General features: G+C 39.9%; 1 protein-coding gene across 6 annotated transcripts in view; it reads left to right on the top strand.

Annotated features, from left to right (window-relative positions):
- The window catches only part of gpc6a (glypican 6a), a 252,858-nt gene that overhangs the window by 89,513 nt on the left and 146,847 nt on the right, over window positions 1–16,498 (top strand). The window contains exon 1 of one of the 6 annotated variants that reach the window (XM_084351448.1): window positions 5,467–6,174. The exons of 4 other annotated variants lie outside the window; for them this stretch is intronic. In XM_084351448.1, coding sequence (XP_084207574.1) covers window positions 6,012–6,174 — 163 coding nt within the window. In that variant the 5' untranslated portion in view covers window positions 5,467–6,011. Of the gene's footprint in view, window positions 1–5,466; window positions 6,175–16,498 lie in introns of those variants that run through there. One more of the 6 variants, XM_084351449.1, reaches the window with a different exon arrangement.

Genomic DNA, 16,498 nt, shown 5'->3' with positions numbered 1-16,498 from the left:
ACAATCCTCTGCCGGCAAAGTCTGATTTCCCTCTTAATCTTATTAAACAAAGGCCTTGTATAAAAGGAATAATATGAGGCAAAATTAATTTAATTTTCCATTTCATTTAGATCACACAATTGACTGAGTGTGTCTTCCTCAGCACCACTGAGATAATGTCCAGATCTGCAACAGAAGAGTAATATCCTCAGTGTGGTTTAGGGCCACACCGACCTTTTGTTCTTGATGATCTCATAACATTTTCCATTTTCACATAGTTCGACCAAAGTTTGTGTCTACTCTGTATTCATGTATGCATATTTTATTAAATGTTGAATCCACAATAAAATAGATGTTTTATTGTGGGATGTTATATTTTTCCTTTTTTCCCCCCAAACATTATACTGTTTATTATTATATATATTACAGATAATGATGTTATCGTAGTTATAATTATTAATAGTCCTTTATTTTTATCTGAACAACATGGCAACATGTTCACTAGGCTCTTAGGTTGTTATTATCATCATGATTTGAACTATTTGAGTTAATTGATTAATTAATCTAATACATCTTAATCGCTCCATTGCTGTGCTAACCACTAAATCACTGAGAAGTGCCAACACTGCCAACAGCATGAGAATTAAAAGTTGCATTCAAGTGGTGACAAAATGTAATCTGAGCTTTAACCACAACCAAAGTGCTTCTGACAATCCTGGACTTTGTACACCTGCCATCCTCCCCAACCTCCGATTTACAATTAGCATTCATTTACACAAGTCTTGTAGAATTTATTTTGTGACAATGTGACCGACTGCCATGATACTACGTTGGTAACAACAGTTTTTTCAACAGCACAAACTAAAAGATGCAGCGATACGATGTTAAACATTGAACCACCAGAGAGTGACAGCCGGGCACAGAGAGAGAGGGAGAGCAGCAACAGAGGCCGAGATAAGACAGCTTCGGCCCTTCATATTAATCGATGATGACTGTCACAAAAAAATCTGCATAAAGTACACCAATGCGACACCATTAATCCACAATGCTGGTCCAAAGATTAAATTCTGTCATGAGTGATACAACTGAGTTTTTTTTTTACCTTAGAGCTGTTGTGATCTTCCCCTGGAATCTGTATTTTTCACAGTCTAGCTGCCACATCATGGGTGCACTGTTTGTTGTTTCATAGTCCTCCTTTGGCAGAAATGACAAACCGTACAAAGCTCACTGAAGATGAGTCCATTTTGGTTGAAATGATGTTACCTACAGTATAATAGAGGGTGTTTTCTTAAGTTGCTTGTTGGCAGCGCAGACATGACTGCATGTCTTCCTTCAATTTTTAACAGAAAAAGAGGGTCAACAACGGCTGGATTTGGCTGTGAAATGATCAGCTTACTCTGCATTACAAAAGTATTCCTTCTTAGGAAAACTTCTTTATAATGGTTGTTGTCTGAGCTCACATGGCTAGCTCGTTTATGATGTATGTGTCCTAATGCTTGCAGGCAGCTGACATTTGGATGGCAGAGTAGGACTGAACACATTTACATGGTAGTGTTCACAGAGATGTTTGGGTTATTCACAGTTTGCAGTCTCCCCTCCAACAGATAAAGGTGTGAATATGTTGTGTTTGTTGTGTTGTGTGCTGAAGCTAATTAAACCCATTAGGAATGACGTGCTAGATAAATCATCCAACTAAATGACTCCTTGCATTGAAATCTGAATACATGCATTGTTAAATACAATTTATGTGACACTATTAAAGTGGAATTTTGTCCATTAAATAGCAAGAGATCAGCACTGTGGCGGCTCATTATTGAACCCATGTAACCAGATTGCTCGGTCTTCAGTGTTTCCTGGTCGGCCGATAAGAATGTGACATGAGGATGTAATGGTGATTTAGATTAATTGATGAAACAGAGGATTATGAATTTTACATCCAATTCTTCCCAATGTGCATATGCAAACCTTGAAAATGTAATCTGAAGGACCTGTGTACACATTTTTGCCACACTCACAAGTTTGAAATGGAAAATTTGTGTGCATCTACATGAAACCTAAAGATGAAATTCTGTCAGTATTGCATACACACACAGATATAAATATATCTTTCCTTAACATTTTACCGAACATATCTTTTCCTAGCCTTTACCAAAGTGGTGTTGTTGCTTTAACCTACCCACGGACTGGATGTGAACCCTGGATGCTGGTGTGACACATGTACGCCCACCATCCACCCCGACCTCCGATTCAAAATCAATATCCATGTACACAAATCCTATAGATTAAATATTATGACGAATTGCCATGATACTAAATTTGATTTTATGCCTACATCAGCAAGTTCTGCTGGATTTTCTGGACAGATCTCTTGACAACAGAGCTTAAATTTATTTGTGATCCCACAATGGAAATTCTTTTTTTCACTCACATTACACACAGGCACACACAATGTATAGAGGAGATGAGTGAAGTGCCCAACGAGCAGTGTTAGGGGTCGGTGCCTTGCTCAAGGGCACCTCGGCAATGCCCAGGATTTGGACTAGCATTCTCCACTACTTCGCCACATCATACTATTTTTGGTCCAAGTGGGACTTGAACCGGCCACCTTCGAGTCCCCAAGCCAAGTCCCTACGGACTGAGCTAATGATTTTGAAGAATGTATATTACAATTTCAAGTTGTTCATTCTCCATAATGCCCTCCTGAAACCGTTTTCTGTAGCATTGTAGCATTAGGCTTATATCTTGTGCCCATGGACTTTGAGTTAACAGTTGTGGGTCAAACACATGCCCATTATTTACCCACTGTGATGCTAACACACCCGTGGAGAGTCAAAGCAAGATGACACATATTCACCTGCGGGAGGAGGTCCAGTCCGCCCCTCGATTTAGAATATCAGCCCTCCCAGACAGCCAGACGCCCGAGCTGTTCATCCCCCGCTGCTCACTTCACCGCAATCTGAACTGAATAGCTATGTAAGCTGATATTACACATCTGTTCTGTGAATATTTGAAGGGTTCACTTGCAAAAACAGATATCTCTGATTTTATTTATTTTCCTCAACCTTTTGGAAAAATCAATCAAACTGGTGTTGCTTTGTTCATTTTAAGAATGGCATTAGTCTGTTCATGAAAATCTCTTGTATGTAGAGCTGACTGACAGATTCATTGTTTGCCACACTTTGAGCCATTCTTCTGGTAAAGGCGTCATGTTACTGTGCTAAATATCACACAACCAGACTAAAAACTGGAACATTATTTACACGGTTATACATTTTCTTATTTTGTGAGGTCTCGTTGTGCAAATATATCGACTTCAACTGAGCTGATTGCAGCTAATTATGTGATTTTTTTTGTTGTTGTTGTAGTGTTTCTGTTGAGCACTTGCCGGGAAAGAAAAAGGGCTCAGTAACAGTGTGAAGGAAGGAACTGTCGGGAGCTGAGCTGACCTCACATTGTTTGAATAATACACTTCCTGTTGACTATTTATTTATAAGATTTGACTTCAGCTGCTTTAAAATTGTTACACCTGTCCCTGGCTGAGGACTGAAAGTATTTATGACACCATGTATTATAGTTACAGGGAAAAAAACCTTCTGTTACAGCGAGATACTGGGATGCTCCAGAGGTCAAAGCCGCTGTTTGGTTCAAGCCCAGACCAGCGCCTTTCGCTGTCTTTCTCTCTGGATCGCTACTGTCTTCTGTCTAATAAGACGAATGTTTGTAAAATACTGAGATACTAAGAATGAATTCTTTCACTGGGGCAGCTTTCCATCTCTATCTCTTGATGGACTAATCAAACATTTTTAATCACTTTATCCCAAAATCCTTCATAGAGTCCACAAACTGAACTGATGAGAATCTGACGTTGCTCAGCAAGAGCTAAATTTATCATTGTGTTAGCCGAAAAAATAAGAAGTTCTACGCATAAATATTTCTGCAGTCTAGCAACACTGCATGTCAGTTCTTTCTTTATTCTTCACAACATTGGATTTTGGCTAATAGCACTTTTTGCATTTTAAGTTAGTTCTAACAAGCCAGCTGTAGCTCCCCAAAAACCCTCTGCGGGAGTGTTTGTACGGGACATCATGAGATGCAGTCTTTTATATTCTCAAGAGAAAATCTTTCACGTTCTAACAAGATAATTTTCTTGTTAGATCTTCATTTCAACTAAACAAAACAATTCCTTGTTCTGACAAAAGCGTCTCATTGTTAAAAGCAGCATGTTTTAATAATGACATGCTTTGATGTTATTCTGAAGTGTGATATGTCTGTTCTTTGCTGCCATACTTAATGCTTTATCTGTGGCTACTCAAGTTAAATTTGGTAAAAATCATCTTCAGAAATATAAAACCCACACACAGCGTTGCCCTACTGAAAGCATTCTGGTTTTTGTACTGTAAGAAAACCATGAAAGGCTGTAATTTAGGCAACAATAGATAAGAAGAGGCTGCTGGAAAGTGTTTACTCGAGCTGTGCTTTCCTCCTATCTGTCAGGAATCTGACCTAAAAAATATTAAAGGACAAGACCAAAAATGAAAATGTTGTCATCATCTACTCTTCCCAGCCAAGCCGGCAGGATATATTGTTATCAGCTAACGTTTCTGCAAACCACAGATGCATCCAAGGTTGACATTTGCACCAAACGTGGCATATCACGTTCACAATCTGTACTTAGCTTACTGTAATTTAATGTAAAGTGTCACATTTAATCAAAGTTTTTCTATCATGTTGAGTCAATGTGAGTAAATTAAAAAGTTGACTGCTGAATTATATATAAACCTTATGTGTTTATTCAATTATTACAAATAAAGTGAAGAGTGCACTATGTAGTTTTGAGGAATACAATTTAATCAGAAGAGAATGATCTTCATTGACTGATTGTTTCATGCCCAAACTTAATAAACAAACTGTCTTTGTTTTCATGACTGAATAAACTGAAAACACAATTTCATACTGTTTTACTTTGTTTATATGTGGCGGACCCTGCCAACTTTCTAGCTTCAAACAGTGTTCTGGGGACCTTATTATCCTCTGAGAACAGCTTGTTTATTCATTTATTGGAAAAGATCAATATTTCTGGGTTTGTATTATTATCTCATTGACATTGTAAATAGTACAATGAATTTGAATTCCTTCTCCAAAACTACACAGCGCTCCTTTAAAGTTTGTGCTTTAGGCAAAGTGTCTTTGTGAGTGCATATGGACGTGGTGTGATGCTGGTTAACCCTCTGTGTCTGTGAGTGTGTGCCAAAATGTGCCACGCTGCTGTTCCGGGTCAGTCTATAAGGTTATTACCATCTGAAGACACTGAGCGACTGTGTGTTTCGTGGACTAACCGCAGATCGGTTCAAATAAAAGACCACAGTCTGATCGGTGTGTAGGTTGATTCCGCCTCCACCGCCTCCAACATGTGTCCGTCACAGACTGTATACGCTCCGCGGTGTGTGCGCGTGTGCTCACTCTAGTGCGCTGTGGTGCGCATTACCAAGGATGCGTGAAGGCAGAGGACAGTAGGCGAGCAGCTGAAGTCGCAGCCACTCTCCACTCCGTGTTTTGCCCTGCCCTTGTGCGCTTTGCTCGCCGTGCAGCGTGCGTCCCCGCTGCATTCCGCTCCTCCTCACACTGACACGATCACAGGGCGCTGCTGCTGCTGCTGCTCACTGTCTGTGTGTGCGGGAGAAGTTGTTGGCACAGAGAGCACCAGGTAGCAACTCGTCTTTTCTTCTTTCAAAAAAAAAAACCGGGATCTGTTCAAGGTGGGAGCAATCGTGCTCTGTTTTTTTCTTCTTCTTCTCGAGGAGGAAGATAACGAAGCTTTTGCAATGAGGTGGACGTACCAGAATCTAAAGTGAGGACTGAGGAGTGTTTGGTTTTTTTCTTCTGTGTTAATGAACATCTGACAGCCTGCTCACTGGAGAACATCCTCTCAATCAGCACCTCTCTGGATTTCCTGTTTTTTATTTTTATTTTTTATTTTATTTCTTGCCGGAGCTCGTATTTCTCCTGTGAAACACTATCAAGGATTTTCACTGATGTATGCGATGTGGAGACTGCAAGTCGCCTTATGGACTGTGTCGGTGCTGCTGTCTCTGTCATCCGCTGGTGAGAGCAAAGCGCGGAGCTGTAGCGAGGTTAGGCAAGCTTATAACGTTAAAGGTTTCAGCCTCGTCAATGTGCCTCATCAGGAAATATCAGGTAGGCGAAATCGACATATCATCAGTGCGCGTCACCACGTGTCATGTCTTGTTCCCCCCCCCCCCCTTCCTCCTCCTTAGATTAAACAATCTGGTGATGGTGGCCACACACAACCTGAACTATGTGATCCACCTCAAACCTTTGAGCCTTTCATTCGCCAGTCATCCTCAAAAGTCTGTTTTTGACAGAGCGTTTGTGTTTAGATTTGAATCTGTGCAGCAGCAGTAAGTATTTAGATGAATCACAGGACATGTCATTGCAGTATATTGGGACTATATGTATGTATATATGTGTTTTTTTTCTCTCTATGTAAAGGTCAGAAAGATCCTCTCCATCTTCACATAGCAAGCTGCATTTCATTCATTACCTTCCCTCCCATATGAGGACAGCTACAATGATCCACCCGTGCAAAAGCAACAGTCATTATGCTCTCCTAAAAATAAAATTAAAGATAAAAAATAACACATCCCCATGTAGTTGAAGTATTTGCTTCAGGTGTTATAGATGTGACATTTTAGAGACCGACACACAAACTTAAATCACACTAAAAACCAAAGTGTCACCCTCACCTGTTTCAGCCAATTTATTTATTTTTGTTTTGTTTTTTAACCATTAAAGAAACTGTTCCTCTCCTCAAAGAGGCAACTTCATCCATAGGTCACAAATTGATAGGCAACCCATTCACCAGGCCAAAGACCTCGGTGTCAGTCACCACAATTGGAGATCACTCATCAGCAGAGCAGAGCAGCTCAAATGGAGACCGTGTCAGACGGACTTCGACGCTGGCACCAGAGGACGTGTTTCAAAAGTGGCTGCGAACCTGTTGCTCACATTCAACAGAAGATCATGGGGCTTGTTGTGTTGTATTTGGCTAAATGGTGAATGCTGTTTACCAGTAGGGGGCTGTATGCGCTCAGCACGAATCAGTCCTTATGCTGTATGTTGTCTTTCTTTTCTTTTTTCCCCCCCTCTCTTTCTTTTCGATGTTCCTCAAGGCAACAGCTTAGGTTTTAATTCATGCTCTTTGGTACAGCAGAGATATGGGGTTTTATTATCTCTTGTGTGGTGGTAATCACATTTATGGTCAAAGCAGGAAAGGAGATTAGTCAGTAAACATAGTGTGCTTCATGAGAGGGAAGAGGGAGAGTAGCAGAGAGGCCTGGAGTTAATCCCTCTATTGCCTCTGACAGACAAAATAGAGATAGTGTATTGGTAATTGGCAGTGTCAGGCAGTAATGATCATAGAGCCGCCTTATTTGCTTTTAACACGGTTTTGGCTGATGGGAATGTGATCATTTTGTTACCGATTGAACGTGTGTAAGTCGGTGTCTGTGTGTGAGGGAGTACATCTTATCCCAGGTTTATCTAAGAATTAAAATTCTGTGTGGCAAATTTAGAAGTGAGTGCCCTTACTGACTAGTCGAACCTTTTTTTTTAAATGCTTCATATAATGACTGGCTATAATGCAGACAAAGATGGTCGTAAAATATGTAAATGCAAAAGGAAAAACTTTCCACAGTGCTTCAGCAGCAACATGTAGTCCATGCAGCAGGTAGACAGTTTCAGCTGAGAGCTCAAATAAAAGCTCCAGACACTGCGATTGGAATAATTAATGTGCCGTGTCTTTTCTTCTTAAACAGTTACATGATACGCTTTTAAAAGCAGTACTACAGTGCCGCTGCTCTATTATTTTAATTTCATTAGTCGTTTCTGAAATGACAGAGCACAGGAAGCGGCAGACATGCTGGCTTCTGATGTTGCCTCCTCTTTTCTTCAGTGCTGTAAAATGATTGAACAAAGCTTTGTACAATAGATTCTAGTGGTTCAGGACTGCAGGATTTCTTATAGAACTGCATAAATGACAAATCAGTTGTCAACTATCAAATTCATCACCAACTATTTTTATAATTTGTAATTAATCAGTTTTTTTTTTAAGAAAATGATTCCAGCTCCTTAAATGTGCCTCCTAAAAATTTTCTGCTTTCTTTACTCCTCAATGACAGTAAACTGAATATCTTTGGGTTGTGCACAAAAAAAGACATTTGAGGACGTCATCTTTGGCTTTGGGAAACACTGAAAAACATTTTCACCATTTCCTGACATTTTGTAGAACGAACAATTAGGGGAGGACTGATTACCAGTCCGGCCGATTACGAGGGCTGATATTCAGCATTTTTCCAATTATCGGTATCTGTGTTTTTTGTGTTGATTGTGTAGTTTAGAAATGCACTACTTTGGCTCTGATGCATCATGCAGCATCCTTTCTCTGTCTGTTGTCACCACTCTGGTCTCACTCAATGTCCCGCCCACAACACTATCTGATCGGTCACACATCACAAGTAATAGCCTGTCAAATAAATATAAATATTACATAATACATATTTAGTTATATTATTAAATATGAAATTGCAGAAAATGGAAATACTAAAGTACCTCAAAATTGAACTTGAAAAAACTTGAATTACTTGCAGTAAATTACATTCTGTCACTGGTTTTACTCAACTTTGACACTAAGATTTGTATTTTTACTGCTAATATATGTGTCAGCTCCAATTATCGGTTATCGGTCTCCTTGATTACTAATAATCTGTATTGGGAGCGTCCCAGAAAAGTCGACCCCTACAAGAAACTAATCATTTAATCAAGAAAATAATCTAGAAATTGGTTAATGATGAGAATAATCATTAGTTGCAGCCTTGAACTCTTTTGTTTGCAAAACATGAAATGTCTTCTGATTCAGCCAGACATTTGCACATATCTGGTAATGAAACATGAACATGGTTCATTCCACTTATTATGATTATCTGGTTTATATTTTGATTATGTATTCAATCTTATTTGATTATTGTTTTGGTTTCTGAGGCAGAGTCTTGGACTTCACTTGAGCAGCTGTTTTTATTTTATTTAACAGTTCTTTTAGGGTCGAAACTCATGAAGCTGTCCGGTATTTGACCACAGAGTTTTTGTTGGCCTCCAGCTGCCTGGAGTGGTGGACTGGTTCCATCTACCATCAGAGGATCGGATCGTGTCAGATAACATTTTAGACATGATTTGGAAATATGCGGAACGTGCTTTAACTTTTATTACTTTCAATTGATTAGTCGGTATTTATTCTTCTGTCTTGGTTTAACATCCCCTGTACTGAAAACATCTGCAAGTTAAAGATGAAGACAGCGGTCTGTTGGCCACATCATAGATCAAGATGTTTTTTAGAGCTGTGATCAAATCCTAATTAGAAGTCATGTACACTAAGTGTAATTGGATTTTGTTGTCTCCAAATAACCTTTGCATAAACACAACAGAAGTTAGATATAGGCCTCAGGAGATGGGATCGTAGAAAGCACTCAATTATGCCTAATTAGCTATGCTAATACAGACGTGTGGTAAGCTGCATGAGCAACGTTAGCACTCATCCCTCCATCATTTGCTATGTCATGCTACTGCTCTGCCCCTAGACACAAAAGACACAGGTTTATTTCTTGTGCAGAGGTGGCTACCTCAGGTTGTGAGCTTCCATTTGCATAAGCTAATTGTTTTGACAGCTCTCTGCCACTGACGAGCCGGGCTACATTACTTAAGAGGGGGCAAACACAGACATGTTTATACAGATGGCAGTTTTTGCATATGGAAATACAGTAGGCTGAATCCACAGTTTAACGTCAATTAAACATACATCCCAAACACACTATTTATCCAAACAAAATCAACCTTTTTGTTTGTGTGATTTTGTTAGTAGGAGTTTCTGTCTTTACATTTTCATCATAAGCACATTTACACAGCTACTATCTAAATTCTGCAGACGATCCATTAGTGAAATATTACAGCGGTGTTTGAATGGGTCTCATGGGCTCCAGAGTCATAAAACTTATTCAGAACATAAAGAACCTGGTAAAGCATCAGAGCAGAAACCTTAAATTGATGTTTCAAGGATTACACCTGGATGCTCGCTCATCTCTGTGTAAAATTAGCTATTTTTTTAATCTAAATCTGTACAGTTGTGGAATGGTATTTTTTCACCACATTCCTCTTACATAGTGTGGGGCTAATAATAACCTCTCACAATTACAAATGTTACGCCGGTAGACGGTCTCCTGCTGCCTCGAAGATGGCCAGACTTACGTGTGTGGTTTCGCCATTAAGAGATGTAGTGCATGCTCAGCGGTACAGCGCTGATGTCATACTGTGCCTGGCAAGTTATCATCATACGTAGTTTTATTCTGAAATTTAAATAACTGTTTGGCACTGATGCAAACATAATGTAATAGATGGCGTTAGCTGGCTCGGCTAGAGGTCAACCATACCACCCCCTTCAGTGATTAAAGAGCGCTGCTTTCTCTCTTTTTGCCTGAGGACTCTTGAAAAACAGCATCTTGCGGGAGTGGAGGGAGGTATGGATGCCAGTGTGGAAAATCTTTCTAGCTTTTGACTAGTTTTCATACAGTAAGAGATCTCTCCGAAGAGTGGTGTTGAAACAGACTACTGTATATGAATCTGGTGGACGGCTTCATTCAACTCCAGCAGGTTTAGCTTGTGATTCCTCGGCTCTCGTGTCGTCAGTGTACCATCGCCTGCCTGCCTGCCTGCCTGCCTGCCTGCCTGCCTGCCTGGTGTGTCACACAGCCAACAGCCAACAATGCAGCCTGTCTGTGAGGATCACCCCTGTGTGCATGTGTCAGACGTTAGTTATAGTGTCACACACACAATGCAGCTTGATTGTCAGCCCTTTGTTCATAAACACAACGGCTTCAGTCAGGCCCTGTCAGGGAGCTCTTTCTCCCAGGCCTTGCCGTTAATATCAACATCTACTTACATGGAGCGGTGGGGATCCTCATGGGTGGACTCTTTGCTCTTTGCTACGGCTTTGAAAACAAAATCACTTGATGTGCTGCAGATCCTATGAACGCAGTGCCCGTGTCTTATATTTCCTTTCTACAGAATAGAAATTACCTTTGGGGTTCATCCGTAGCAACTTTTAAAGAATATTATTTGAATTCTCTTAGCAGAGCAGCTATTAGCTGTTACACAATCTGGCATAATTTTGTGCTTGTGTGGATTCCTGATGCTGCAGCTCGCTCAGTTTATCTCTGATCTGTTCTTGGCTGTTTGCAGGTTGTGAGATGCATGCAGTTCCCCAATTCCCTTAAACTCAACCCTGATATCAGAAATGTTTGCCGTTTGTACTTAAATGAATGTTAGGACCCTAGTGCACCTTCTCTATACAGCACAGTTAGTATTGTAAACACTTTATCGACACCGACAGCACTGTAGCTCTTAAAATAAACCATCTTACAACACTTATTAACATCTAGATGTAAGATTCTCATGAGGCTGCTGAAGATGTAATTTATCAGAGCTTAAAGGGGCACCATGTTGTTTGGAGAAAAAATTCAAACTCAGAATTTTAATATTTACAATATTAATGAGGTAATAAGACAAATGCTGAAATATTTGCTCTTCTCAGAGGAAAAAAAAGTCCCCAGAACACAGTTTGAAGCTAGAAAGGTGGCAGGGTCTGCCACATATAAACATAGTAAAACAGTCTGAAATTGTGTTGTCCTTTAAGATCAGTTTGTTTATTCAGTTAATTCATTCATGAAAACGAAGAGAGTTTGTTTATTTAGTTTGTTCAGGCATAAAAAGTCAGTCAAGTCAAGATCTTCTGATTGAAATGTATTTCCCAAAACTAGATAGTGCTTCTTTATTCATATGCATTTTTAAAGCAGGTTTAAACCCACGTTATTTCATAATAGATGCATGTTTAAAAGCCTTAAATTGGTTGACATTGCAAATGATGACACAACTGATTCATAATTAAAGGTTAAAATACATCGTTTTATTTCCATTTTCCCTTAAGATTCCATTGCACAGATCAGCATTTCAGTTATGAAGCTGTTTTTTTTTCGTTATAGTACAATCTGTCTGTATCATCATTTCTGTCAGGAATTTTAAATGACATAATATATCACAGAAAATGTGGCGAGACTCTTCACTTGTCACATTTCTGCATACTGTCACAAAAGTCTGTAATCAACAGTCTGTTTGTTGCACTGATCTATTTTTGATTCGCTGTACATGTAGGGCAGGTATGCAAGATAAATCTGGGGGTAATTTTAAATGTGTTCGCAGCCAGATGTCTAATCACTAAATAATGGAAAGACATGAGACCTTTAGTGAAAGTGTGGGAATACCACTCTAAAAGCCCTAGCCTAGCAAATATCCATATAAAAATTCTGCGGGGCATTTTTTTTCAAAAGCCCATTAAGATGCTCTTGGCTCTGCCAAATTGGAAATAAGTCTCTCGCCAGCCTGTATACATCTTCAGAGAGAACAGTTAATGAGATGTGAGGGAGATTAGGCTGTGTGTGTTTGAGTGTGTGCATGTCTCTGTGTGTGTTTGTGCGTGAGAGTTTAGCCTCACTTTCCCAGTCTCTCTCTTGCTTTGCATCTCTATTGTGGTAGAAAATGACAAAAGTGTTTTGTTTTTCATCAGACGAGACAGATTGTGTGCATGACACCCTCAAATGTGTTTGTGAATCCTCCAGCCGTACTTCTCCACCTTTTGTCAGATTCGCTGAAGGAGAATATTTGACAGTTGTCGTGACCTGAAGAATGTGTCAACCCGCTGCAGGCAATCATGCCTGAAATGCATATGGTCTGCAAGCTTCCTGGAAGCCTTCCTTAGCACCATGTATGGCGTTTTCTGAGTAGTGTGAAAAGCCTCCGGTGAGCGCAGGAGACTGCTGTAGCACTTTTTCCAGTTTTCAATCAAGTGCTGGCTTAAATCAGTAATGGAGGGTGGGATTAAGGATCTCTACCCTCTCAAATCTTGAGAAGAACTGGAAAATAACAGCAAAAACGTTAAAGGATGGAAGTGATTGCATATTTAGGGATTAGAGGTGAGATCATAGCGAATAAACAAGTTTACTCAGTGAAAGAGAGCATATGGGCATCCTTGACTAACCATGTGTTGAAATCTTGACTTGAGTGAGAACTATGAGAGGTGAGAGGAGCTCTGGGACACAAGGAGGGAGTCAAACAGAACGTTATCCTTCTGAATTTGAGGGATTAGTGATCTCTATTGCTACACGCTGCCTTGTGTACTCGCTTTTTTCTACAAAAAGAAGAGAAGCATCCAACTTTGCTTCTCTCGTTAGTATATTAAAGAAAGAAAAACTGCCAGGAGGTAACAGAAGGAAAAGCCGCATGTGGTATTCCTCCACCAGGAATTTGTTTCCCAGAGGATTTCTCTATCAGTGGGTGAGGGTGGTGCTGGAATGCTGTTGACGGTGGTGTGGGTCACATTGTCACATCATTGTTGACATGTGGAAGTAGTGGGTTGTTTTGAGTGATTACAGGGCAGCTTTCCTTCTAATCTCTACGTCGTGGGAGACCCTTAGGATTGACCTAAAGCCATATAAAAAACATACTGTTTACTACACAGACATCACTAATCACTTCTTCTATTTTCACTTCTAGCCAAGAGTGTGTTTGTGGTTTTCCTTCACTATTATTCATTGCGTATGTCAGAGAACCAAGGCGCTCTGTTGTGTTTATTGCCACGGTCTTTCTTTTTGCCCACAGGGCCGTTTAGCCTCAGGAGGATAGTCTCTGAATAGGAGTCCCAAGCTTGACACCAATGATAAGGCTCAGAGAGATGCAAGCCACGCGGTGCTTTGGGAAAACCCGTGCCATATCGAGGTGTCAAGGATGCAAATACATCGTCACACTGGGGACTTTTTATTTTTGTTTTTCAGACACGGACATGTACACATGGCTGAGGTGATTCGCTAAATAAGCCACCCCTCAGAGACTTGGAAGTAAACAAGCATTAAGCGCAGATAAACATAATGTGACAAAATTGTCATGGAAACCTCAGATGCTGTCAACAAACGCAGACAGCGGCGGTGGCATTGCCGTTATAGATTTGACAGTGACAGTGTTGTCGTGTTGAAGCCACATAGACAGTGCTCTCCCTGAAAGACCTCTGCAGTGGTTTCACTGAAGTGAAACCGCTGGGTGTTTTTGATGTATCAAAAACAAAATAACATGCAGGCGTTTTTTAAGCACAAAAAGAGCCACAGAAAGTACATCAGTGGCCAACATTTAGGCCTGTGAACATCGTTCAGGACTCTGAATACAGTCATACTTTTGTCACTGAATTCTTGTAACTGGAAATTAAATAATTGGACACTAATTCTTTTTTTACCAGCACATGAAAGCAAAGATTGAAAAGAGGTAAACTTTAATGTAAGGTCATGTCTTCAAAGAAAATGGCTTGTTCTGTAGTTTTGTTATTGTCATTAAATCCCTTGCAACATCCAAAAAGGCTGTGCATACGGCTGTCTCGCAATACTTTCAGTTCCCGAGCATCTCAAGTCTGTAGCTCTCAGACTCTCTTAATCTTGGCAGCTATTTCAGATGTCGTCTTAGTCTTTAGATGAAGAAATGCTGATTAGTTTTAGTCACATTTTAGTCATTTTAATCCTTCATAGTTTTTGCATCAACTTTGCATAACCAGCTGCATCATATTGTTTCATTTGTAGCTCATCATTGCCTCGTCTTCCTCGTGAAAACGGGTCGTTGACAAACATTTTTCGTCATAGTTTTCATAAACAAGCTCGATCAGGCATATAATAAGGTATATTAATGGCCACCCAAGGTGGAAAAATCCTTAATTCAAGGTATGTTTTTTTGGGGTGAGTTTATAAACGTACTGCTGATGAAGAAAGCAGCTCACGTTGCTGGAAGGGAGAAAACAGAAAGGAGAGAGAAACAGAAAGGCGAGGCAAGCCAGTGTGCGTGCATTAAGGTGCATAGCTAAAGCAACACTATGTAATGTAGGCAAACTTTTAAAGCGATTCTAAAGAAAGATCGTTGTAGTGCTTAATTTTTGAGTCCCATTCTCAGGTCAACAGATAGCGACGTCCCCCACTGGCACTGATTCATTTTTGGTTTGATCTTTACATGTGATTTGTTTTTTGTTTTTTTCCTTTTCACTCTTTATTTAAGTAATTTTCACATTTTAGACAGAACACAACCAAAGCAGAAACACACAATGTCCCAATGTTCATCATTGTCCATAGATATTCACAGGGAGGCGGAGTCCACTTCTTCACTACTGTAATATAAACAGTCTATTTCTCCAATTTTCTGAGGAATGTAGGATTTGTTTAAAAAAAAATTATACTGTAATATGTCACTAGACAAACACTTCAAACTTTTTTCATCATTTAATTCTACTCTCAGTTGATTCTGGTCCCAGTTTATAGTGCTTTCTTTCTTTTCCAGAGAAAATCAATTAAATCTGTCCTCCCGACGAAATAAATATCTGTGTCACTGGTTTGCACTCTGTGACCCGAAGCGCAAAAGTAATGTCACATTTGCTCCAATCTGGGCAGCACCCCACCTAGAAAGTGAAATCAGCTTTTGGCTGAGTGGACAGGTGTGTTTCATTCTTCTTGACTGCCAGAGTCTAAAGAAATCTTGTTACTACAGACTCTCTCTGGTGGTCATCCAGAAGTGTTTTAGATGCACTGGAGCTCTAGATTTGAATGCCTTAACACAAAAAGGGCTAAAGCTGGTGTTCAACCCTAACCTAACTCTTGGCAGCAAAGTGCAGTATTTACCTAAGTTGTGCAATCAGTGAACTAGTACTCAAGATGAGTAATTTCAGCTTCACAATAGGCTTAACAAGAGACTTCCTCCTGCGTCTCTAAATCGAATGGACGATAATGGCTCACCGAGTAACAAGACTATAGAAAAACCACGCTGCCAACCTTATAACGCTCCTGAAAGATCACAGATTTGTTCTAAATTGTGTTTTCAAAGATCAGTAGTTGTTAACCAGAACAAGACATGCAAGGAGAGCATGTTGTTCCAGTTATAAATTAGGAAATTTATACCGATTACATGAGTTCATGACCCAGTTTAGTGTGATCTCGTTTGCGGCTTTGAGGTGGAGAGACTAATTGGAGATCTTTATTATTTTTATGTTAATTCAAAAATGTAGAGGGCTGGTCTTCACCCCGGGTCACATTTTCGGGCTTTAATTATAACATTAAATAATAGGCTTTGCAGTGAAATGCCTCGAGGGGACATAATGACACTTCCGCATGTGTCAGGGGTCTGAACTGTGTTCCTTCACCCTGTGCTGCCTCATTTGCTTCTGACTCCAGTTTTAGGAACTGTGTTCCTCTTTATTCAGTGATCTGTGAGAGCCAAAGTTACACTGATGTTAATGGTCTTGATGATGATTGATTACTGCAAGAATTAAGTGTATATTAAAACTTTGACGGCACAATATTAGAGAGATAAAGGCAAAAGA

This window comes from Pagrus pagrus, assembly GCF_965226575.1.
Source record: "Pagrus pagrus genome assembly, chromosome: 1".
Taxonomy (NCBI): Eukaryota; Metazoa; Chordata; class Actinopteri; order Spariformes; family Sparidae; genus Pagrus; species Pagrus pagrus.
The sequence above is the reverse complement of the archived record's forward strand: the minus strand, read 5'-3'. Positions and strand labels throughout refer to the sequence as shown.